Source organism: Micrasema longulum, unplaced genomic scaffold (genome assembly GCF_059751315.1).
Source record: "Micrasema longulum isolate JH-2025_06_02 unplaced genomic scaffold, ASM5975131v1 h1tg000083l, whole genome shotgun sequence".
Classification (NCBI taxonomy): Eukaryota; Metazoa; Arthropoda; class Insecta; order Trichoptera; family Brachycentridae; genus Micrasema; species Micrasema longulum.
The window spans coordinates 508,261-536,202 of record NW_028277289.1 but is presented as its reverse complement, the minus strand read 5'-3'; the positions used below and the strand labels follow the sequence as shown (position 1 = coordinate 536,202).

Below are 27,942 nucleotides of genomic sequence, written 5' to 3'. Positions count from 1 at the left end.
TGGGTTAAAAACCTCAAACCTTCAACTAAACAAATATGTGAATGTTAAGTTTTTACTGAAACCAGCCAATGACAAGAGATAAGCTCTGTAAATCTCTATAATTCCTTTCTGAAAGAGGTTCTCCATCTCTGTCAAACATTTTTAGGCAGGTAGCAAAATAGGTTTTCTCCGAGACATGCCGTGGAAGTATCGTCATGATGGCTTTAAGAAATTATTCAACAAAAAAGGTTTTCACTATGAAACCGTTGATGTTGCCTTGTTTACCTACTGTACAAGTTTCGCCTCGCTGACAGTAACCGGTTCATTGTTGAAGTTGGGCAACTAAACCCCGATCGCGCACCTTGCAAGATTACTGAACATAATATATTATTTTTAATGTACCTACTCACATCCTATAAAATACTAGTAAATCGTACATATCAATAATTTTAATTCGATGAGCTTTTCGGTGATCCAAAACAACTTAAATTACCACCCATATGGGTGTTGATTCTTGGCAAAAATGCGTTCTCCTTGACCCATCGCAGTGTTTATGCAAAGCGGAAGAAAGTCAATTTTCGATCTATGCAAGAAGGTTGGAAGTTGCCTCGGGCCACAGGCAGCGGCAGCGGGTAGCAGCGGTAGCGACAACCGGCAACTAACTTATGGCGGATGGCGGGTGATCCATCAGCTTCTACTGCCGATGCCGCCTTCGTTCGACGCTTAGTGTCCGCGAACCAGTGAAAGGGGAAGCAGTGCAGCAAGAGCTGCATGCTACTCTCAAACGCAACCATGCTTGACAACAAACTGTTGAGCCGTGCATTCGTGCTGTGCGCATTCTCTATCATAATAGGTGAGACAGGTGACATAACACCGCCATTTCTACTAACCGGGTTATATTGGTGCAATGTGTATCGGGTGGTGTTTCCGCTGCTTGCAGATATAAGGTGGCGGGCAGTGCAGATCTGCCGCTCTCGTGTACATTTACAGTCCTGACGACACGTGACGGAATGCTGATGGTCCCCGTGTTTATTTTTGGTATTGGAAAGTACTGGAACAAATATTCAACTGTCCCCGCCAAAATACGAAGGTCGCAATAAGGTAGAAGAAGAGAGATCTAAGTGCTTGCGCTGCACGCGTACAATTACTAATAATTTCTCTTTGACGGGCCGTTATCCAGTTTCGTTTTCGATCATAAATTTCATTTCCATTTCGTTCGGTATGAAGGCGGATACTTTCATCATACATAATATTATGCTGCGGTAATATTTCTTATTCGCATTCCTTCTTGCGCGCGCTCCCGTTGAAATCACTTGCATAATAAAAAAAACAAAATCTATCAACCAAGTTTGTGGAACTATTATATCGCAATATTATTTCGCGATGAAAGAAAGTCTGTCGGCACGGCTGGTAGTCATTTTTACCACATTTAAATATGCTTTAAAATTAAAATTTCAAACATTGCGTTCATCAAAATCTGAACTATCGTGAAACACATATTTACGTATTTATATGAGTTACAGTGGTTTCATATCAAAATTATAAATACCTGTAGTTTGACAAAATAACAAATAAAATTAATTATCCACTATCATGTAAAATATATTGAAATACCATCATAGTAAGTACATAAATAAGGCACATTTTGAAAACGAATATTCTTCTTTCTTTCTCATCCTTATCGCTACGGAAGCGTAGGGCACTGCGTTGGTGCACTGGTATTTAGATCGTTATCGTGTCGTTCAAATCCGCACGACATGGTCAAATTGGGGCGGATTCGTATTTATTACATTGTGTTTTATTTATTTAGTGGCTACACTCAAGTATAAATCCTGCAACGGAAATCGATTGGAGATTAGTCGGCCCCATGGTGTACTGATTAGCGCATTTGCTTACCATAAAATAAATAAAAAATATTGTTTCCAATAAAATTAAAATCAACCTATCGTGCCGTGCAGATTTTTACGATACAAGGCTGTAGGTAAAAAAAGGAAAAAAAAAATAACCGACAGAATCGGTCCCAGGATCTCGTTAATGTGGAAATGGTTTACAACTACATCACGAGGCGGACAAAGAATATGCACTGTTCAATGTTTTTTTTTAACAAGCAATTTGATACGGAATGAATTTGATTATTCCGGTTGAAAATAAAACAGGAAATGCTTATTAGCATGACATGAGGTGGAGAGACAATCCTTGACTATCGGTACACAGGTAAATATTATGTTAGTTACGTAAATAGCAATCAGGGTTGCTGTTTGTTACATGCACCTTGCGGTATTATGGCCATGAGCCATGAGCAACTCTCTCCTCATCTTGGTTGGTTATAAAATCTCAAAATATCATGTAGATGGAAATTCTCCTGAAATGTTTCTACTACACCACCTCATGTGGTTTTTCACGGAAATAACGCTAAATACTTTCATATTATTTATGCCTAGTACCTACCTAATTGTTTATATAAGTAACGAAAGAGTTGTGTCACTCTATCCTCTCTAGTCATACGACAGGGTGGTTAATTTGTTTAAATTAGTTTTTTATTCTCAAATATAAATATATCCATTTTTAATTAAGTACAGTTTGAAATAAGTATCGAGTACCGTCAAACGTGACAATTTTGCCCAGTTTTAACAAACTTTTACAATATCATATTTTTTTTGTATAGAACTACTTCTATCCATTTTGTTGAATAGTGATACTAATTATTCTGAGCATTTTAACAAGTACAAAACGTTTGCTTTTCTTTTATTTATGCAATTTTAGAAGACAAAACATGCTAGGCAAAATTATCTCCACTTGTTGACAATTTTGCCCACTTGGTAAATAACTGTTATTTTAGGTTTTATCATCCTTATCATACGGTTTATTTCTACTTTTTGAGCGAAAAAAACTGTGTGTTTAAACAATAGCATCATTGAGGCATCACCATTATAAAATCAATGAAAAAAACCGGTGGGCTTTTGCCCACTATTTCCTCAATTTTTCTATAGAATGTGGATTTGTGGGCCAGGGTTGGCACATAATTGGATTTTAAACAAAACCAAAGGAGTTTATCTCTAATCCTTTTAATTTGTTCGTGTTTGACTATGCATAAGCCAATTATTTTTTTTTACAAACCATTTCAGTTCTGATGCGATTTTCGTAATTAAGGGAGCGTGCTTGATTTTCGTAATGTGTATGAAGAAAAAAAACGATCTTTATTTTTTTATAGAGCTGTGCAATTATTTGTTAGATTACCTATACTTTGAAATTGTATTTTATGTACAGAATTCATAATATTGTGTGTGTTTTATTTTCTTCTTTAGACTGTTAAAAATATTTATACAAAAAACATTTAAAATAAAAAATAAGTCTTCATAATTTCACAAAAAGCTGGCAAATTAAATAAATAAAACTTTCTAAAATGTGGTCGGATATTCTTACATTATTTTTGAATGGTTTTTTAATTAAAATTGGTTTTTGTATAACAATTTTTCATTTACTCACAGAAAATTACTCAATCTTGCAGTTTTTAAGATTTACATTGAATTTATGAAAACCTTGATGCAAGATTACAGGTTCAGGTAAAGATTTCACCATGTTCTAATTAAAAACATCAGCAATATTTTCAACTTGAGATCACACAAAGGTCCATTACGTTTGCGTCTTACAAATGACATTATAATATTAAAATTGTGGTAGTTGATGCGCTGATAACTTAACCGACATAATATTTGTCATTTTGCGTATCAACAATGTTAAACTTTACTAAAACGAAAGCGACTTCTTCGCCGTTATTAATTTGTGGATCAGACACTGTTTTTTCGTTTTCCTCGGCTGACTTATGATGAATGTCTCAAAATATGTTGATTCATCAACTGAGTAGGCATCAAAGTCTGTTGTTTCCGAGTCGCTATGACATTTTTTTCAATGTTCTCCTCTATAAGATGTAGGTATCTTTTGATCCTGATGGCAGAGAAAAATCGGATGGGTTGTTTACCAATTGCTAAGTTGTATAAAAAGTTTAAATGAATAGAATAACTGGCTTGTCATTTTCAGCGTGTATTTGAGTTGAAACCCCCATCAGATTTTTAAATCTTTGGCAAAAAATCGGATTTATGGGCCAGTTTGAACAAAACACCCCGTTACCTCGTTTAAAATCATGTTTTTGCCGTTTACTTCATTTTCTTTTATATTTTCTACTTTGTTTTTTTTCTACTTTCTTGGATAATGTTTTTTCAATGTAGTATGTAGCGACAACCCTAGACGTGGGCAAAATTGTCAAAACGCTAGCTAAGAAATCTAAGACAATTTGGTCCACTTAAATATCTATTGTGTTTGTTCAAATAGATATACAGAAATACGTTCTATAGCGTCTTTATTATGTATGCAATGAAATATATAAAACTTACTTTCCTCCTTTCAACACAAACTCCGCAACAACAAAAGTGTTGGCAATATTTGTAGATATACTCAAACAGACCTTCAAGTTCAACTTCAAATTTTAAGTGATCAACTGAAGCTGGCGGTGAACTAAATATTTAGTTTTGCCATGGAACTATCAAAATATACTTACCAAATGTAATTTTTATGATACCAGTAACTTTTCTTACTTTAAAACTTGATTTTGTTAAGGATTTCGGCAGTGGGCAAAATTGTCATGGCTGGGCAAAATTGTCATGTTTGACGGTAGGTAATAGAATATATATGCTTCTTTTATTTGGGTTTAATTTTTCATGACGAATATTTTTAAAACATTTAAATTAAATATACTATCATCATCTTCACTTCCCTATCAGAACACAGTGGTGCAAAGGGCACTCCAATTGAAGCGTATCTGGATCATTTTTGTTACTTGGAACAGTCTTACGGCGAGGCGGACTAGTCTTCACTCTTTATTACAATGTTTACCTAAAAGTAGCATCGCATCGTGTCGAAAATACTCATGCAGGGTTCTGGTTCTAGGTACTTCACACACAGAATTTATTCGGCCCGGATATTTTTAATCGTTCTCGTCGGTCTGCTGCCATTTCTCTCTAAAAGTATGTTCATTATTACAAGAATTTCTAAACAAACAAACCAGCCGCGAGATATCCGACGGAGAATAGCGTATTTCATACATATCCTCTTAATCTAAACGGCACGGTAAAATTATAGTAAATTGACATTTATTAGATTCGTTTGTAAGTACTTATTTAATTATTATTATTTATTTTTTGTTTACTAAGAAAAACAACAGCAATACAGAAAAAAATGCATACATCATAAGAAAAACAATAATTGATAATATTTATATTTTTCGTTTTTTTTATATAAAACTCCATACTTAATCAATTAATTTTAATTTTACTATCTATTTTGAATTGTTAATTATTATAGCTTGACACGGGCACAGCCTGAAAAGCCTTGATAAGTTCATTAATATTTAAACAAGTGTAATTTTCTATGAATTAAAAAAACAAAAAAAATATTTAAATAAAAATGCCTCGGTAAATATTCTATTTAATTTTATTTTTTTTAATATCAGCGTTCTTACAATTTACCCAAATATTTCAATATTGGTGACCATTTTCAACGAGTCGTAAATAACTCACTATTAGAAAATGGAAATCAAGTTGGGGTAGAGTGGGGTTCGAATCTTAGACCTCTAATCCGTGAGTCCGCAACACTAGCCACAGGACCAAAACCCGATTGAAATAATATAGTAAAACTTGACAAAAGAGATTTAAATTATAATTTTCTCAAAATCATTATTTCAATTTAGCGAGTACTCTCAGGTAAAAATCCTGCAAAAGGAAATCGAATGGAGATTAGTCGGTCTTGTTAAGTAAATAAATTAATATTTGTAAAAAAATAAATATCGATCCACCGTATTGTATTTTATTATGCCGTGTAGATTTTTGATTCACAAACCAAGTACCTACCTAACATACGACGAAAAAATCAGAAAAAATGCTTCGATTACATTTAGATTCTCGCAAGAATCCATTATATATTTTTTTATTATTTTGTGATTCAGAATCTGCGAGCATGGAGCACATGGAGTATTATACCTACCATACTAATGGTCGTTTGTCAAGTTTCCCGTTTCTACAATTCTTCACTATATATGAATTGTCTAACTATACAATTTCAAAATAATAAAATAAATTTCTAGGACGTGTCTACGGTGTAAAAATTTGCAAAATTAACTACCGTCGTGATTTCAGTTTTCTGATCTACTAAAACGGCTCTAATTATCCTTACATGAGCACTATTTGAAAAATAAAATATACGGACACAATCCATTACGGTCACTGATATATTGATTACGGTCAGTAAAGTAGGATAGTTTCTAGTCAAATGTGCTGCATATAATACTAAAATGGCGGCATTGTATCAACCATTTCATTTACTATGCGCATAAAAAATTAGTATTCAGCAGGTATTCAGAACTGAACTGTTCGAGATCGGAATTTCGGTAGGTTGCTCTTGAAATAAACAATACCTCCATGAGTATTTGAAGAATACTTTAATATATTTTTTTAAAGAAACGTCATCTGAAAACCTTAAGCATTTTTGAATTAATAATATGTAGACTTTCAAAATGGCCCAAAAGTTCATTAGATATTATATCAGTTGGTAACTTATTTTCTGAAATATGAATACCTGCCTACTTACTCGTAAAAGCGATCATTATTCAATAAGGTGCTGTTTATTTTAAGCCCGCCTATTTTTTTTATTTTATTAATAAATTTCATATGGGAATAGTGGGGGCGGTATTTCCTCCCCCACTCGAGCCTTCACCTTAGTCAGATCGTTTTATTTCGTCACTCCGCCCGACCTCCCCCTCTACTACTGGATCTACCCCTTGGACTTGACCATCGCTTCACCCCAGGACTACGAACCAGTATCTTCTACCGACCTACGCAGTGACACCGGACTTTAGAGGAATAAATTAAGTTAAAAGAAATAACAAACAAAGAAATAACCAAAAAAATAACATTAGAAAGACTAAAAGAAACGATAAGTTAAAATAAGAAAATATACCCACAAACTAGTATGTTAGGTATATGCGTATACAGTAAGATATTAAATACATTAACATATATAAATAAACACATATACACACACACCCTAATGCATATATATATATTTGTACAAAATGATACTCTCAGGCTATTATATGAAGAAAAGAGTAGTTTTATTTAAAAAAAATAATAATCACTAAATTAACCATTCTCTGGGGGGTAGAAGAGATTCAGAATACCAACCTAGTATCAATATTCGGGGTAACTATGTGTTTTGTAAAAAAAAAAAGTGTTTATGTACTAGTAGTTTGTACCGGGTCGCAGTTGCAAGTAGGAACTTTCAGTGTCATTTTGTTGTCTGTCGTATACAGGTGTTCTTTAAACCCTGTCACATCCGAAACCACGACGATCAATATGGGCAAGAAGACATATTAGCATATTTAGAACAAAGAATTTTTTTAAATAAAATATTTTAAAAAAACAAATGGTTGCTTACTTCTGCAGGGGAGAAGTTAGGGGAGCGCGGCGCAGTGTCAGACTCCCCCCTTCCCCCTCCTCGTTTCACCCCTGCAGAAAGAAGCAACCGTTTGCTTTTTTTGATATTTTATTTTTTTAAATTTTATTCGTTCTAAAAAAATATTTTAATGTTTTAATGTCTTCGTGCTCATACTGATCATCGTGGTTTCGGATGTGACAGGGTTTAAAGAACACCCTGTATAGTGCCGAGAACCATGTTGAGTTTGATTTAAGCCTATTGTCTCGGTTTATGTTATTTGGGTATCTGTGTATTTCAATTGCCTCTTTTTGACGTCGGAACAAATATTTAGAAATATTTATAACAAATATTTATTCATAGTCTACACGAGAGCACCCAAAAAAGACTGTAGGTACATATTGATAACAGTGACCGGGAAAATATAAGCACCTTTTTAGATTTAACTTTTTTTTCTTTCAGTTTCCAGTCAAAATGAATCAAGAAAAACGAAAGCAGAAGACAAGAAACAAGAAGAATTTATCTGTCCCGAAGGAGTCGGGAATGGTAACTTCGCGGACCCGGCTACCTGTAGACGATTTTATCAGGTACCTATGTTGCATCAATTGGTAGGTGGACACACAAATAGGTGTCATCGACTACACACGCTCACACGCACCCTCAAATAGTCATTGTTTTAAAATAACACATTTAAAAGACAGCAAAAAACAGACAAAAAAATCACTCGTTTTTCAGAAGGGGCAAACATACCTACATACAAAACTATTATTATTATCAAGCGATTTGTCCTTCAAATACCTAAACCGGTTTATCTTTATTACTTTTAATTTATGTTTTGTAACTATAATATATATATTTTAGCAACTTGTAAAAAATATATCGATTTTTATATTTTACTCATGTATGAGTGGCATTTATTTTCATGACGTTTACTTGGAATCATGACGTATTAATAATAATAATTTTAATCGTCAAGTTATGTTTGAAATTTAGTATTTTGTCAATCATTCGCGAAATCAAAATGCATTTTACGTCGAATCTGCGCTAGGCTATTTTTATTTTGTCGAACGTGTTTATTATTTATCATTTTTGCGACAGCTTTTTTTTATATTAGAGTTGCGTTCTTTTTACCTTGCTTATAATGTACAAGGTTTATATTTACTTCAAAGGGGTATTTATTTTTTTTTTACTTCGAAAAACAATGTTCTATTAAATTTACTTCAATTAAAAACTTTATATACCTAGTTGATATGTTGAAAACATTTAATTTTTTGTAAGGATCAGGTGGGATGTTTCGGCTGTGGCCTGTTTTAGGAGCTTCTCCGCATTTGCTATAGTGACGAAGAAACCACAGAAAACTCGTCAGGAGAAGGCGGACTGTTGTCATTCGTCAACAGACCTTCCGATCCACTTGAAGGGTGTTCGGCATTCGGTGTCCTGCAATCATCGATACCTTTTATTGGATTTACTATATCTATCATGTAGGATGTTATCTCTTGTTACCAAGTTCTTGTGACTAATTACTACATGAACATCATGTAAATCCTCATTTAGACTTTTACATTGCGCCTCCAGTTGCATTCTCTGTAAAAATAAAAAGGGGGCCATGCATCAACAGATGAGAGACATATTGGAGAGTACCTAACATCATCGCATGGGCAGGGGTTGATTTCAGATATCTTGAATATGTGCAAGTAGCTGATGAACCCATCGTGTCCCGTCAGGATTTGCGTAAGTTCGTATCCTGTACTTGCAGTTTCCTGAAATTAAAGGCATAAGTAGTACATATATGGAAATAACATTTATTCCAGAGCTGCAAACTTCTGCTTCTTATTTTTCTCTTGGCAGAACGTACTGGAAAGTCAACAAAATCAGGAACTTGAAAGCATCCACCACATACCCGAATCCGTTTTAAAGACTAAATGTCTTTCTTCGGATTCACTCATACAAGCAAGCTATTTTTTTTTTCATTACGAATTGATTATATTTCATCCTTTACGAACCAAATTTAGTAAGGAAAAGCGCGAACAAATATTTACATTTACAACTTTCAATGTCCCCTTCACTGTCGCTCTAAAACCACCCCTTATCTTCTACAAGGTAGAGACAAAGGGAAGTGTAAATAAAATAAATAAAGAAAAAAAAATCAGGAACTGTATTTTTGAGAGTTGCTTCCCGAGCCTTTTCGTCCGCTCTTTCATTATGTACCTACAAATAATTCCGCAGTGTTCTCGTATCTAGCCAATGTACACATTTTGTGATCGATTTTTTAATATCTGGGTATGATTATCATCATCATTTCCCTATCTGCACCTAGTGGTGCATATGGCACATCTAGATCGTTTTTGTTACATGGAAGGTAAGGTAAGGTAAGAAGGTAAGGTTATCAGTTAACGCTTTAGGTGCCAGTCCAGGAACAGTAAAATATCGCGGTGTAAAACCACCTTGAAAACCAATATTTCATGTCCACCTTCTCTGGAATCGGATCCAGAACCTCAAGCATTTTTAAGTATATATTAGCAGACAATTTAATTTCTTTTTTAAAGATTTTTACCTGAGAGTAGCCATCAAGCCCACAACTCTTGTCCAGAATTCTGGTTCTATTTCGCACACAGAACTATATTCTTTATCCACCCGGATATAGAACTGAAGTAGACGATGAATGATATATTTTCAAATATGCACCATCGGGTGCAGATAGAAAAATAGTGACGACGATGTTTCTTCAAGACAGATTAATAATTCAATTCAATAATATTCGTGTTTTTTTATACTGTTTTTTTTTCAGCAATTGGTTAAGAAAAATCGCATTTAATTATGGTGGTCCCACCGGGCATCAAACACGGAACCCTCCGTGCGTGTGATAATCGTCTCAGCTATTACTACACGGAGTTCTCCAAGTAGTAAATTTGTAATCACCTAAGTCACTAAGTAACTTTTCGGCCAAAGTTATATTCTTTTGCAACACTATAATTAATATATACTATATATCTATATGTTATTATATGGCATATTTTTTTTTATTATACACAATATTCTTCTAAAATAATAATAGTACATAATACGACACGAAATAATAAATATATGACAATACTAAGTCCTGTCAAAAGTACATAAGTGTTCTGGTGAGTTTTCGATTTTTTGTTGGCGTCGCAGTAAAAAACATTCACAATTAATTTCACAACACCAAAGGTGTTACCAGCATGAAAATCCGAAGACTTTTTTGACAGACTACATACACTCACAATACATTTCTATCTATGGTTGTGTTTCTAAAATTTCACCGCCAATTATTCGTTTGTAGGATGTGTTATTTTATTATTTCATTTATATTCTCGAATAATTTTAACCAACAAGCCACAAAAAATGTTTTAGTGGGATATAGTGTTTTAATTGATGTCATTTGAATTACGATTTTTTATTAAATTAGTATTTTTATTTTATTTATTTTTTAAAACTCATTTTTAATTTTTTTGTGCTGACTAAGACCGCTGAGGTTCAAAAACCACGAAAAGAAAATGTTTTTTAATGTCACGGCCACTGATACTGACTTGGTAATAGTAAATATTTTTTAAGCAATTAATTGTCCAATGTTATAATTCAGTTTCATTAATAAAGTTTAGTTCTTATGCATCACAAAAATCAACAGATGGAATAATGATATAAATATGAGTGTTTGAAAATAGGTATAGGTCTCAGAGTAATAATTTGCTAGAGAAGCACTTTAGCTCTGTTGCAATTTTTTTATTTGGTTTTTAGTTTAACAACAACGTGTAACAGATGGTTTTGGTTTACACTTGCAATTCTCGACCTGAGTTCGACCCGTTGTATTGCTGCAAACTGTAGCAAACTTCATGGTTGATAATCGTAGATTTTTTTTTTTGTATGGGTGACTATTAGCCAGTGGGGTATTATTACTCTAAGGTATAGGTAGTGATAAATAGTATACACCTACACGGTGATCACTAACTAGCCCATGACAGGGTACAAGCCCTGTAAATGCCTAGACTTACATGATTCCTTCACAAAAAATGTTCTTTGTACCTGTTGAAATATCTGTGAATTTAGATTTATTTGTTTTAAACTTCATGATTCATGATTTTTAGCACTAACCTGGCAATATATAAAAGTATGCGAAAAGATGCGATACCATGGAGTAAACTCTCTTAAAAATGGAAGAATAATGTTAGACCATTTATTTTTATACACATAAATAAAAAATAAATTTGATTCCCCTAGTCTACTTGAAAGACTTCCATTCCGTGTGCCATCTAGACGGACAAGACAAAATCTTATGTTTTACCCAGACAACGCGTCAACAAACTATTTAAAACAATCTGCAATACCTAGAATATGTGAGCAATATAACAATACATTAACCAAGGCTGATTTTTTTTTTGAGAATGTATGTAAATTTAAGCAAAAAATCATAGAAATATTGAGAGAAGCAGATATTCAATTAATTTTATTATTACATACATATTTTTCATTTCTTATCTATTACATTCGTTATATTTAACTTAATTAAAATTATTGTCTTATGTATAAACATTTTTTTTGGCGTGTGCATGAGTGTCTTACACTAATATAAAGAAATTGTCAATATTTACATACACACTGTTTGTTTACCCAATTAAATAAATATATCAAAACCTATAATATGTAGGTAGACAAGATGTATAAAAATTAATTATTGATTAAATATCAATACGTATAATACACTTTTGATAATTTGTGTTTCAGTGCGTCGATGGTTTTCCCTATGTGAATAGATGTCCTTCAGGTCTTCACTTTGATGACATCAGCAAATTTTGTACCTTCAAAAATGAGGCCCGCTGTGGACCCTTTGCCGCAAGTTAGTTGAAAACCTACATTATAAAAAAAAAAATTGAATGTTTTAGATGAACCGGGATTTTAATATTTTTTAAAGGGAATATTATACAAGAGTGGTGTATTGTGTCATACAGAATTGTGGAAAAACAACTTTTGCCTGAAGTTAGTCTATTCATCCACAGTAAAATATGTACAATATGCTTGAGTGCTTGTTCATTACTTAAACCGTTTTATAATATGAACATTGTCACTTTTGAAGTGAGGATGTAATAATTGTTAATGGTTTGCATAAAAATGGTATGAAATGTATTATGAATTTGAACATTTTCAACAGGTGATTGTAATTCTTTCCTATTCTTTCAGCCCCTGCACCTGCTACCGAAGCGGCAGTAGACTTGGCCCAGAAGTGTGACCCTGCTAACTGTGCTCTTCCATATTGTTTCTGCTCCAAGGATGGAACACTAATCCCTGGAGGTTTGGAACCAGAAAAGGTAAAGTTTTCTAGAATTAAAATTCCTCAACACAGGGTGAAATATAAATCGACTGTAAGCCAACTATAAGGAAATCTATCGATTATACTGATAATGCATTGGCTATGCACAATAACAAAACAGTGGCTTTCCATAGAAGACTTTTTTTTAAGTTCATCATCTTAACACTGCATAACATTTCTTTCAATTTTAAAGAATCTTTTCATTAGTACATCAGCACATTCCTTTTAAAAATCTTATTATATTTTTGTTTGTTCTACATAAATATATAATATTTATTTTGTGTAGGAAAATTATAGCTGCTCCTATCCTAATTGTTATTTTATATTTCAAAAGTACCTTGTCTAGTGGCGTAAAATAATAATAGTTTGGTTTGATGCGCTTTAACTCTTGTAGGACAATGGTGTAACATGAGTTATTGGATACAAGACTTGATATATCTCACTTATTTTTTTAAATGATGAAGTTGTATTTTTGGTAATCAACAAATGAACATTTTTACACCGGATTAGAAAAGTAAAATTTGTATAAATACACAGGATTTTAATTTAAAAAATAATAATCCTTTCTATGCGAAGAATAATTGGATGAATGAATGTGACACCAAAACAACAAAAAAACTGTATAAGAGAGAGCACGAAGATATAATTTATAACAGGGAAGACAGAGACGCTATTCTGTGGCCGGTGTTTATGTGAAAGAAATTCAATCGGTTTTTGGCAGTGAGGCGGGAGTGCACGCTAATTAAATGACCGGCGTATTTATGATTTTAAATTTATTTCGCTATAACAGGTCTAAATTATGTTCTAATTTTTTTTTAATTATGGGAAAGAAATAATCAAACTGTACTTATGTCTCTATGTTTTTTTTCCAAATGTTTGAACTTCAGAATATTCCATCTTTTGCTTGATTTAACATAATGTTACAGCACCGCGCCCAGTGGAAGTTCTTAGCACAGCCTTTTAAGATTTTATGCAAAAATAAATATGTATAATCGCAGACTGATTCAATAATAAATACTCATTACTTTAAATATGTCCAGGCGGATGAAAAATACAGTTCTGTGTGTGAAATAGAACCAGAACCCTGGATGAGTGTATTTGTCTTGATTCGGGTACAAACCCTGAAAGAGGAAATCGAGTGGAGATAAGTCTGCTACATAGTGTAGTGGTTGGCGTCTCCCCCTTCCATTCTTGAGGTCCTGGATTTGATTCCTAGCAGATTGGATTGAAATGTTGATTTCAAAAGTTATTTAAACTGCAATATTTCATTGTTCCTCGACTGGCACATGAAGCATTGCACTGATCACCTTACTTTCATGTAAAAGATGATTATTAAAATAAGCTGCATTTGGTCTACCAATGCATTGCCTTATGCACCACTGGGCGCACAAAGAAGAATGACGATGATGATGAATTTATTTTGATTTATTTACTTATTCACAAATAATTTGATTATTTACATTTATTGAGACACAGAGGTCTCAACTCCATGGGACTAAGTTCTATTCAAGTAATAATGCTCATCATCAGCCATCTTCATTGTAGTACTGGACATAGACCTTTTCTATTTGGTTTTCTGTTGTTTTGTAAATGGCAAATTAATAGTTTTTTAAAAATATTTTTAAATTTTTTATAGTATTATTTTTAAACAATCGAATGCCCAAATACTTCTAGATAGTGGTAAATAAAAAAAATCATAAGTATATTACTAGAAATAAAGATAGAATAATGTCACCAAAAAAAAAAAAGAATCCCGAAATTGCATGTATAAATTTTAAAAAGAGATGCCTGAATGTATGAAAAAGAAAAAGAGTTTTAATGAATTTAAAATGAAATGTTATGTTTACAGTAAGATGATGTAAATAGATATGTAATTAAAGTCATTGTCAATATTAATTTATATAATAATTGTATTTTTTTTTTTTTAAGAGGTATAACAGAGTTTTAAAAAATGAAGGATAATTACATAGCAATGAAATATATATTAACAGTTAAAATAGTAAACAAAAAAATCCCACAAAGGCATGGCCTGTTCGTGGGTATACAAGAAATGTTTATGAATTTTTGCTCCTATAATAAATAGACAGTTGTTTTATTTTTTTATAACAAAAGGAAAAAAAAATGTAAAAGATAGTATTTTTTTATATTTTTTATATAGTAATTAAAAAAGGAAATAAAGAATATTTAAAAATATTCCTTATTATTAAAGGGCAACAAAAAATATCATAAAAAAAAGAGTTCATATCTTTAGTTTGAATCCAGGATAGTGCGTGTTTTTTAAAGAAGGAAAATTTTGAATGTTTGGGATCAATGAAATATTATCAGTAAAAAAGAATTAAAAAATTTTGGGCCTATAAAATATGCATGTCTCTGTGCTAGCCTCGTTTTACAATGTGGTATTTCTAACACACGATTCCCTCTTTGACTTGATCTATTTGAATTACTTATAAATAAATTTTGGTTCTTAAATATATATTTTAAACATAGAAAACAATATATTTGTCTTAAATCTAAAAGTTTAGCTTCTTGGAATAATTGGAAAGTAATATAAGGTAATTTAAGAAATAAATAAAATAAAAAAAGTTATTCTTATCTAACATCAACTAAATATCTAATTATATTTTTTCAGACTCCACAAATGATTATTTTGACTTTCGATGGTGCTGTGAATTTGAACAATTATGATTTGTATAAGAAAGTATTTAATGATCGAATTAAAAATCCAAATGGGTGTACTATTAAAGGAACATTCTTCGTTGCTCATGAATATAGGTATGTATAATTCAACTTTCAAAACTATAAATTATTTGGTCGACCATAATCCATCACTGCGTACATAACATAACCGCCTAAATCATCCAGATATGCTATTCGGCAGTATTTTTAAATACTGCTGGTAAACACAAAAAACTGTTTACATAATGGTAAAGTAGGGTAGGGTTTAAATCTTAGATTAATAATCAATATTTTGGAAGAGCGTATTAAGCTCTCAGGGATAAAAACTATTTTCAAGAAAGGAAAGGACTGGATTTTCCCTATTGGGATTTGAGTAGGAAACTCCTTGATGATTTTCCAAATGTTTGAGTTTACTGTTTATCATATTGATGTGCCATATACAGGGTGTTCTTTAAACCATGTCACATCCGAAACTACGATGATCAGTATGACCAAGAAGACATATTGGCACATTAAAATAAATTTTTAGAACGAATAAAATTTACCAAAATAAAATATTTAAAAAAACAAATGGTTGCTTACTTCTGCAAGGGTGAAGCGAGGAGAAGAGAGAGGGGAGTCTGATACACCGTCAACCACATGTCCCCCCCCCCTTGCTTCTCCCCTGCAGAAGTAAGCAACCATTTGTTTTTTTTAATATTTTATTTTTAAAATTTCTGCGTTCTAAATATGGTTTTAAATATACTAATATGTATTCTTCCCCATACTGATCATCGTGGTTTCGGATGTGACAGGGTTTAAAGAACACCCAGTATATGTTTTTTTTTAAAAATACTTTTTATGTTTCTGATCCTATATTTTTAGTGATATAATCGTGTGTCTGTCATTTAATTGTTCGTCCCATGTCAACACTGGACTTTTAGTCCCATGGAGTTGGGACTTATGTCTCAAATAATGTAAAATAAACTTATGTATGTAAATAAATAGAGTAGCTCATACAGAGAAAAACCATTCTATGATTATTGACCCGTAAACTTAGCTTCAGATTACAGCAATACAACAGGCTGTAGGTACTTGGGTTGGGAATTGCAAGCGCTAACCGAAACCGTCCATTAAACGTTTGTTGTTAAACCTACAATGCCCAATGTAGACGATTTGCTACATACCGATAATCGGTGTGTGAAAGTGATTTCAAACATTTTTATCACTCGGCAACTAGTTTATTACATCGTAAACATACTACTCATTATAATTTATTTTAAAAAGTCGCCACCGGGGTAAATTTTTTTGATAAATTTTGAAACAATAAATCAGTTGCACGTATTCTGCCAAAAGTGTAATTTAGCTAATGTTCAAAGGGTGATATCTTTGTTTTTTAGTTATAATTGTTTTCACATCTTTCATTATTATATAAAAAAAAATTCATGGGAATCATTATTTCTTGTTTTCCTTACATTCTTGTATTTTTTAACTTTTTAATGCCCGATGAAGCACATTGTCCACGCAAACTGAAATCTTCTTCTTGCGGTGCCTCATCGGGTCCCCCGACTTTGGCGATCACTACAGTGAAAGCATTTTGGTCCAGCGCTACTCCGACAACTTCTTTTGGATGTTACTCGCCATAGTGGTTGGGTTGTGGTCCTGTGGCTAGTGCCTCGGACTCACGGACCAAAGGCCTGTGGTTCGAATCCCACTCTACCCCAACTTGATTCCATTTTCTAATAGTGAGTTATTTACAACTCGTTGAAATTGACCCTCAAAATGAAATATTTGAGTAAATCATAAGAATGCAAATATTTCTTTCTATATATTCCTGGGAAAAGATGACTAGAGTAGTTTCCGGTTGCCTTTTCTAGATTAAAAAATTCTTCTAAACTAAAATATGAAATTAATACTGAAAAAATTCAACCTTTTTTTCATTATTTTTTCCAGTATTTGCATAAAAAAACATAAATAAATATATCTTTTTAGTTAGAATTAGTAAAATTGGGCATTGAAAGGTAAAACTAAAAACCAAACCAAAAATTTGTACTTTTTTCTATACAATAAAGCTTAAGGACTTCTCTAGAGAATTATTACTGTGAGGTTTATTAAAAAATATATATTGCCATAATTTTACTAAACGCTCACTAAAAAAAACGTTTTAATATCTCCCAAAGTTGTCCAATTTGAGTTACCCAGTGATGGACTCCCGTCGATGATATCGACGGTCCCTATATATATATAAGGATAATTTATATAGCGTTAACGAGAGACCAAAAAGAAAGCATGATATTTTTTTTAAGAAGCTATCAGATAATGTAGAATTGCCAAACATGTGTCTGTTGAAATGCAATTAACACATGCTTGGGAATTATTTTTATTTTTGCTTTCCTGTAAACCTCACAAAATGACACTACTTAAGTACCATCGATATATCACAGTGTCTAAAATAAAATGGTTTATTTAATTATTTATTTACTAAATCACGTTAACTATTATTTCATACATTACACTACACTACACATGGCATCAAATCAGTAAAAACTGAATAGCATGCTTTAATATTAAATTTTGCTAACGACAACAGCATTATCACAATCACATTCAAAAAATTTCACCTGTGCAAATGCAACCATCCGTAGTTTAAAATTTATAGACTGTTAACAATGTGAAAGTACTTCCTCTACATACCCGAAACCGTTTTAAAGACCATGAGTCTTCCTATTGGTTTCACTCATACAAAAAAGTAATATTTATTTTTGTCAAACGAATTCCTCATTTAAAAATTTCAAATTCATACACTTATTTGAATTTAACTATACTACTTTCACTGCCCCTTTCACGGTGAGTTTGGCAAATTATATGGAGAGCCTTTTTCGAAGATTGTCATTTATCCTTATAACCATATTGGTAACAGGAATGGTAGCAAAAACTGTATATAATTCGGTCATATTCTAATTACATCATAACTTTATTTCAGTATGCTTACAAACATCTATTCTTATGAAATAGAGTTCTAGAATGTATATAAGTTGTCTATTTCCAAAACCCACTATCTCCCTATGGCGGCAATGGGAGACAGCGGGTTTTGGAAATAGACGACTTTTGCCTAACATTAAGAAAATTATACTATCCATTCTGTAATGTAAATACTTTTATATTTTGTCTAGTTGAATTAATATAAGAAATTGATAATGTCACATCATTTAATTCTTTCAGTAATTACGTCCAAATACAGTCACTCGCACACGATGGTCACGAGGTGAGTTATGCTTTGGTATATTTTTTGTTATCCTTTAAGGTTCACATTAAATAAATTGAATGATTTCGATCTCCCTTTAAATCATCTATTATTTACAGTTGGCAACAGATAGTATCTCCCTACAACAGGGTCTGGAAGATAAAGGATATGAGGAGTGGGTGGGAGAAATGATCGGAATGAGAGAAATCCTAGGGACTTTCTCTAACGTCTCAAGGAGTGATATTGTCGGTATGCGAGCACCATTTCTAAAACCTGGTAGAAATACACAATACAAGGTAAGTAATAAAAGCACTTTAATGTTGTCTTATGTCCATGGAATTAAGTTGGCATATAGAAAAAGTATTATTGTCGGATTGTAGGCAAGCAACCTGTGTTGTTGTGTCTATCTAGTGTCCAGTGTTGAAGCTAGGGGCTGGCCAGGCAGGAAGCAACCCTCATTGGGGCACCCTTTCCAGACCAGCCTTCTTTTCTCCTTCTCTTCCTAGAAAATAGGTCTTGGGGGCCGCAAAATTCTAATCTTGCCAGGGGCGCTCATGACTCTAGGTACGATGCTGCTTGTACCTACACATTATTTCCTTAATGTAATTTCTATAATAACTTTTTATGTACAAGTGGTTTATTCATTAAATTAAATAAGAATATAATGCTTAACGCCTTTTAAATTATTGATTTTAATATAAAAAAATAGTAAGAATATCCATGAGCTTTTTAAGAAATATTTACTTTAGTATGACATTTCAGAATGAAAATTCTGTATTTTCATATCATATTCATATATAATAACAATAAACATATTTTAACATATGGAATAACGGACGTATTAATTAACATAACGATAATAATTTCCTCCTCCCAAAATGTCTCCGGTAGGGAATATGTCGATGATGCGGTTATGATTTACAATTCAGTCAGTATCTTCAATTCACTGTAGAAAGGCTAAATAAGTACTCTGCATGCATGGGTTTAAAAATATTTAAAAATGTAAAAACCCATGTACTGTGTAACACTTCAAAATCCACTGACTGCCAAAGAATACATCCATCGAAGGGGTCGAGAGTTTCAAATACCTGAGGTAATGAAAAATGCCAGCTTTCAAAAAGAAATAAAAGTGTGGCTAGGAGTAGCAGGCACCACATTCAACAATATGAAGGCTGTCTGGAGATCGGATATTAACTCGGTAAAAAACAAATGCCGTCTATACAATGCCTGCATAACACCTATTCTTCTCTACGGATGCGAATCATAGCATCTCACTAAAGACCAAAACGGCAAAATACGGAGTTTTGAGAATAGATATCTCATAAGAATCTTAAGTGTGCGGTGGTTTGACTTTGTAAGAAATGAAGTAATAAGAGAACGGACACATCAAACTCCGGTGACAACTGTTATCAAGCTGAGGCGATACGGTTGGCTCGGCCATGGATGCTTCCTGAGAGCCTTAACCACGCTTGCCTACTTAACAAACCATCAGGTTCTTGACATCCAGGACGTCCACTGCTGTCTGTTTGTCAGCAGTTCATATCAGAACTACGGGACGCGAACCTAACTTGAGAGGATGGACAGGAGCTGGCAGCTTACAAGAATGATGATGATGAACAATTGAAATAAACACAAATATTGAAATAAACTAACATTAAGAAGATTAATTAGTTGTATAAACTAAATATTTGAAATTTCTATAATAATATAAGTGATCTTTACATCAGTTATTATTGATTACACAAAAATACGTGTAATAACATCATAATGAATGTACAATACGGAAGGTTTAAAATCAAATAATTGTAGTATTTCATTTTTAAATCAGGTTTTCTTTTACGGACACATAAGTAGGTGTCATATTATTTTCTAGGTATTAGAAGACTTTGGATATATCTATGACAGTTCAATCAGCGCCCCTCCATCTCCAGTACCTGTATGGCCTTATACCCTGGACTATAAGATACCCCATGAATGCAAGTCTGGTACATGCCCAACTAAAAGCTTCCCAGGTATTTTTTTTTCATTTGTTATTGAAATATTTTAAACACGTACCTAATTATTTCCTGATAACCGATTTAATCATTTTCTCAATACAGTCAGATTCATTATTTATATTATGTTTTAAATTATACCAAAGATAGTAACAGAGAAATCAAAATTAAATTAACCTATTTATGAATATTTCAATTATTTTAATCAGTCAATTTTACTCATTTAAATTTAGTGTAAAGTTAAAACAGTGAGGAAGTTCAATTACTCCGTGCGTGATGTCGCTCTTCGGTGAGTAGTTCTGATTGGTGGGTTGGCTTTCTGAAAATCTATCACAACACTGTATCATTGGTTGATTTAGATTTATAAAAACTTGTGACGCCATTTAGTGTAGTTAATTCTTATTATTTAATACATTTTAGAGAAACCTTGCCGTACAATTAAATGCTCTAATTACCACATGTAAGAAAACATTTTTTGGATGTAATTTTCCGCAGCACTAAGCTTACTTATTATCCCCCCATGGGTCCATTTGTATAATGAATTATATGCCTTTTGGTTTACTTGTATTCAAATGGATTCATAGTTCCGAAACTACTATTTTCATTAGAATGAACTAATTGAGAAGTTGGTGCAGTCAGATTACAGACTATTTCAACATTAATTTAAGGGAAATGATTGAGTGCATTTGATGATTTCCATTTAAATTATTCATGCGTAGTTTACATTTTTACTGTTATAATGATCTCTCGGTTTTTATGTTTTTTTTTTCATATGTTTTCAGGAATATGGGAGGTTCCACTTAATGCCCACTACATCGAAAGTTACGAAGGAGGACACTGTCCGTACTTGGATCAATGTGTCCTTCATAACCATGATCCTGATGAGGTACCTATAATAAAGAAGTACATATTTAATACAAAGTAGCTTGCCAAAGAAAAAAAAACAAAAATCACATCCATAATAACATTAGAAAGAACAATTTAACATAGTTATGCAGAAAGCTACCAGCCATTAAAAGTGAAACTGAGATAATAGCACTTTTATGAAAAGGGTCAATAATCAAATCTACAGAACAGTTGGAATCTTTTTGACTTTGACAAATAAGCAATGAATAAATTGTTTTTTTTATATAATACAAACAAGAATCTTATTACGTATTTGATTAGTTTTAATGAGTTTTAAAGTATTTTAAGATTTTCGAGTGCTGTCGGTGTTTTCTGCAAATTGAAAAATGCCGTTTTTGTGATCGACACTATTTTCAGAAGGTGATTATCACCGTTTTTTGTATGAAAGCAGTATGGCTGTTTTTGAGCAAAACATAGAATTTACCTTACTGCACCCGATAACACCAATATCTCATTTTTCCAAAACTGTGGACTGGCTGCTATCTGCATAACTACGATCAATTATTTTTCATAAACATTTTTTACATAATCCAAAACACCATTGTCATAATGGAATGAATGAAAAATGAAGCATTAAAAATTTATTACAAGGTGCTAACATTCCATAAATATAATATTTTTAATAATTTGTAAAAAATCATTTTAAAAATTGCTGATTACAAATTAGTAATCTTAAAAGTAGTAATCTTAATCTTAATTAGTAATCTTAATCTTATATGATATTGACTTTAACTTTTTACTTAAAACAATCTTTTTCTCGCTCTTTTTATACTTAATCGTACATGGGGAGCTGTATTTTTGCATCAATAAGAATGTATTTAAAACATTTGTCAAATAAGAACAAAATGTTGGTAAGAATAATTAAGAATCAAGGAATACTAAGAAATATTTCAGTAAAATTTTTAATCAATGTAGTATCTACTTTTATTAATTGAATAATAAAATTAATTATTGAATTTTTCTATTCTCTTCAAAAAAATATTTGTATCTACCTTGCTGGGAATCCAACCCACGACCACATGCATGGTAGCCAAATGCACTAACCTCAGATGTACAAGGTAGGAAAACTTTTAAAATGAAAACCGGAGTTTTAATTCTAATTCATTCTTATTATCAGGTCCTCGAGTGGCTTCAAGAAGACTTCAGTCGATATTACGAACAAAATCGTGCTCCATATGTGATGCCTTTCCATACAAACTGGTTCCAGATTAAGGAGTTAGAAAGAGGATTCCACAAATTCTTAGAATGGGCTTCTGAATTGTGAGTCGAGACCTAATTTCATCAACAATATTGATTATAATTTGGTAAGGTATTCAAAATAAAATACTGTTATTGGATTAAATTCTACTTTTATTAAATATAAACAAAAGTGTATAATGTGACATGTTTTGTCTTGTTGGGACATTATCAAACTAACTAAAATATTTACAAAGTTTTCTTATATGTATTATACTAACAATAATTTCTGTTTAATGATACAGGTACATTATGATGCTAATAGTTTATGGGGGGTATTTTAGCAAGTATTAAGGATTTCTAAATAAACCAAGATAGATAAAGTAATTAAAAATCCATTAGGGTATACCGAGTATATTTTGTTAAGTACATTATGGGTATGTTGTATCACATTATACACTCTTCTTTTATTTTTTAAATTAGAGTAGAATCCAAAAATTGTGTTTTACTTTAGAAACCTTACTAAATTTTAATATGGAACTCTACCAATTAACTGCATTTACAATAAATAATATTGATTATGTCCTCGGAGTAATAATTCACTACAAAAGCACTTTAGCTCTATTGCATGGAACAAAAGCGTTTCAAATTTTCAGTTTGGTTTTTAGTTAAACAGCAAACATGTAACGAGCGGTTTCAGTTTGCGCTTGCAATTCTCGACTTGAGAACATACGGTCCGTTGTACTGCTGCAAACTGTAGCTCAATTCGTGGTTGATGATAATAGAATGTTTTTGTCTGTATGGGCAACTCTATTAGACAGTGGTGTGTTATTACTCTAAGATTATGTTTAAATCTAAAAAATCACTTGAAATAAATGTACACATCAAATGGTGAATGTAAAGACGTGTGTTCAAAAATGATATAAGAGTAGTAAGAAATTAAACATGGTATAAAAATATGAGTCACTAAGATTATTAGGTCATGTTGTGGAACAACTGGGTGATGAAAGAATGTACCAAACATAATATGTTTATCATTTGCGAGTTTGTTTATTGACTGAATAATATAATTTTTTCATCAGATTGCATACTTAATAATATTATGTAGTATGAGTGGAAGGAGTGGTTTATCCGCGACACTTACATGGGGAGAGTGAATCATGTTTTGAAGTTATAAGAATACATAATATTCAGTGTTAGAGTAATTTTTGTGACAGGTTGTGGTCCCGCGGTAGTGTTGCAGACTTTGTATTAGGAGGTCTGAGGTTCAAACCCTCCTCTACCACCACTTGTTTCCCATATTCTAACGCAGTTATTTACTACTAAAAGGAAATAGTCCCAACATTTAAATATCTGGGTAAAACAAAAGAATATAAATATTAAATTTTTTGAAAATTGTAACAATAAAATTTAAGTCTATTGAAAACAGCATATACTGAAAGCATCAGCGTACGAGAAGTGCATGTATATTTTTGTAAAAACTGTTCTTTGTCAAAAACATTTTTTAAAGCTTTTTCCATATTTTTTTTTAGTTTCATACACTTTTGCCATTTTTTTTTGAATTCCATCATTTTTGTAACATTTTTGTATTTTTTGATATTGTTTTATATTTTATAAGATTTCCATTTTTAAATCATCTCTACACATTACAAAGACTAAATATGCTGTTTTACATAAAAATAAATAAATGCTGCCTACCTCAGAACAGGTATTTTCTATACCTAGGGAGGATAGACAGTAGGTATCTTATATGTTTGCTTAAAATTTAATTTTACATAACATAAATTTATCTAATTTTACTTAATTGTAAGCTTTTTCACTGTTTTGCAAACAGAACATATTGTTTTATTCACTGTAATAAATGCCGATTTTCAGCACTGAACTGAACATATTACAACAGAGATTTGGAAAATTTCAGAGAGGTGAATATGGAAGTATATGCATTTACACAGCTTATGATCTGTCATTGGTTAGATTATGTGGCCAGTTTACATACCATATAACATTAAAAAAATTCAAACCTCTAGAATTTATTAAAGGAATAAAAACACAAAACAAACATTACGTATAAACAAATCATAATATTATGATATAAAGTCGTATTATATAATCAACCTATACAGACTTACTTAATGCTGTTTTCCTAGCATTTTTTTCAGCCATTTCACCACAGTAAAAATGTTATTGTTACAGACCAGATGTATGGTTTGTGACGATGACACAAGCCCTTACATGGATGACAGATCCCAAGTCAACGGATCAGTTGAGCAACTACGAAGCCTGGAAGTGTGAAAAGAAGGGAAACGTTCCACCAGCGCCGTGCAAGAACTCCAACAAATGCGCGTTGCCCTTTAAAACAGCAGAGTCTAATTTCACAGACACGAGATATATGGAGACTTGCAGTGATTGTCCTAACCAGTATGTACATCTATATAATTAATTATTTAGTATGGTAAAGAAAATATCCGTTTAAATGTACTTATTATGATAAACTATTTAAGTTTTAAAAAAAGTATACACTAAAAAAACTATGCTGGATGCATCCTTGCATAAAAAATATTTTGAGATTTAATAAAAATGAAATAGTTTACTACAGTAAAACTGTACTGTAGAACTGATTGAGTACCAGACATTATTTGGACATACGGAAATCTAAATAATTGGATAAACCATTAAATTAAGGCAATGTTATGAAAGTAAAATTTACTCTAAGATCACTTTTTTGTTGCTTTTGAAATAATACAGCGAATTGAAATCACATAAAAAAAACTTCCTCAAACATATCCAGCAAAGTTAATTGCTTTGACGAAGCAGCGAGGTCCCGAATACACTTTTTTATTTCCTGATAATGATCCAGATATTTGGCAATCTGGATGACTGAAGTTTGGATAAACAGAGGTCTACTGTATTTATTTTACCTTTATTTTTTTCTTAAATATACATTACAACAAAATACTTACAAAGACAATACAAAACAAAGATTATTCACTATTACTATCATAATAATATATATATTATTATTAGAAGTGAGTAAAAGAGCGATAATAGTGCATTCAAATTAAAAATAGTATAATTATTAAATAAAATTACACATTGTTAAATCAATGCCCAAAATTTTTTTAACTCCATTTTTGGATCGTGTTATTTCTAAAATGTGTAAAACGCGATTCCAGTGTAATTCACGTTGTTTAAAATCACAATTTTAAAATAATATGCAGAGTAATTTTGGAACACAACTGTTCATTATAACAAGGCGTACAAATGAAGCATCTATCTAAACAAGCAAAATTATCTTAACATTTTTTTTTTGCACAACTGGCCAGGAGGACCATATACAGTGGTGAATTACAGCACAGATCACCCTTGAGAAAAATCACATTTAATTTTTGTGTTCTCACCGGAAATCAAACCCGGAACCTTCCATGTGTGAGTTTACTGTCTTAACTACACCACGGAAGCCTCATAAACATTCAAATGCCTATCTATATACCTATTTAGCTGATTATTATTATTTTTTGTATTTTCTAATGCTTGTAAATCAATACTGGAAAGGATCTCGGTTGAGATATCTATCAAAGAATTATTTCCTTTGTCTCTGTTAAGATATTGATCTATTTATGTGAGATTAGTGTTCAGCTTCTCAGAAAAGAAACAAATTATTTAAAAGACATTCCAATAATTATAATCAACATATTTAGAGAGAAGAAATTATTTTGATCATATTATTTGATTGTTGATTCATCATCATTTGTCTATCCACATCTAATGGTGCATAGGTCACTGTATTGGTGCTCCAATTGAAGCGCATCTGGATCATTTGTTACAAGATGATTTGTCTCACTCTTCAGATCCATTCCTGGGACTATGAAATGTAACAGTGAAAATCACCCATTTAAATTCATATTTAAGTCGACCCTACATGAAATCATACCCAGGACCTCAACAATGGTTGTTAATTACAGAAGAATTATCAAAGGTAGTTTTTTTAGTTTATAAAACTGAAGTCACGGCCAATTTTTTTCACCTAAGTTTGTCACTAAAAGTGAGATACGACATGCGGTACAATGTGTTCTTAAACACAGTTTTGATTGCTTCTAATAGTTTCTCACCCCACGTTACTTGTTAACATTTTATTTCCAAACGATTATCTGAACGTGTATGAATACTGACAACTGTATCAGCGACAAACTCTGGCTTTATATGTATAACAATTGATTTCTGTTTGCAGATATCCTTGGCTGGGAGACTCTGGCGGTTCAGGAATCCCCGGGAAAGACAATTATATTCCCGACAACCTAAAGTAGTACAAGAAACAAATGTCTGATACTTGAAGGCAATATTTAAAGGCTCGCAGACATCTGCTGGAAAAGCCATTAAATATTCATTGTTATTACCAAAGCTGAATGGTTGAATTTAATTTACCTAATTCTTTGTAAAAGATGTACAAAGTGAAACCATACAATGGCTGCACTCTGTTTTTATTTAATAAATGCATTTTTTATAAAACTGTCTAATTACTGTAAAATTAGAACCCCTCGTGCACTAAGGTATAATTAATATACCTAGAATACAGGACTTTTAGTCCCATGGATTTGGGACTTACGTCTCAAATAATGTACAATAAACTTATGTATGTAAATAAATAAATATGTACATATACTTCTTATTTTCTCAAACTGAATGGTTTGGGTATGTTAGAAGAAATCGCCAGATGCCCACACTCATATATACATAAAATGCACAGTGTTAAAAAAATAAATATATATGATGCTTCATGCAACGCCAAGTTCAAATATGTTCCGAAAATCGTCAATTGCCAAGGAGAGCAAAGAGGGGGCAGTGAGCGATGACATGTCATGCCCCATCAACATTGCCATGCAAAATGGAAAAGAACTAATTGTCTATGCCACTTCACTGTGAATTCAAATCTGTACTTGTGGATTAAGAACCAGGGCTGTTACTACTTTTTACAGAGAAATTCAATTAGTTTAAATTTAAATTATTGTTTTTGTAATTAGCGTACTAAATCTCATGAATTCTAATGCAAGACATTCGGTGGTCTAAAATTAATCGATGGGTATTTTTACCTTTTATTTTAGTAGAAATTATGTTTAAACCAAAAATATGAAGACGATGCTTTTTTTAATTTGACGGTTCATGCTATTAACATTATTGCATCA

At 32.0% G+C, this 27,942-nt stretch overlaps 1 protein-coding gene across 1 annotated transcript; it reads left to right on the top strand.

The window, feature by feature from the left end:
• Positions 1-213: 213 nt before the first annotated feature.
• On the top strand, positions 214-27,268 carry Cda4 (chitin deacetylase Cda4). The gene is made up of 12 exons (XM_088233966.1): positions 214-832; positions 7,924-8,048; positions 12,205-12,316; positions 12,658-12,785; positions 15,417-15,559; positions 18,665-18,707; positions 18,806-18,982; positions 20,560-20,698; positions 21,463-21,566; positions 22,704-22,846; positions 24,956-25,180; positions 26,991-27,268. Exons 1-12 carry the CDS (start codon positions 751-753, stop codon positions 27,064-27,066), a joined length of 1,497 nt encoding a protein of 498 aa, XP_088090092.1. The 5' UTR covers positions 214-750; the 3' UTR covers positions 27,067-27,268.
• The last annotated feature ends 674 nt before the right edge of the window (positions 27,269-27,942 follow it).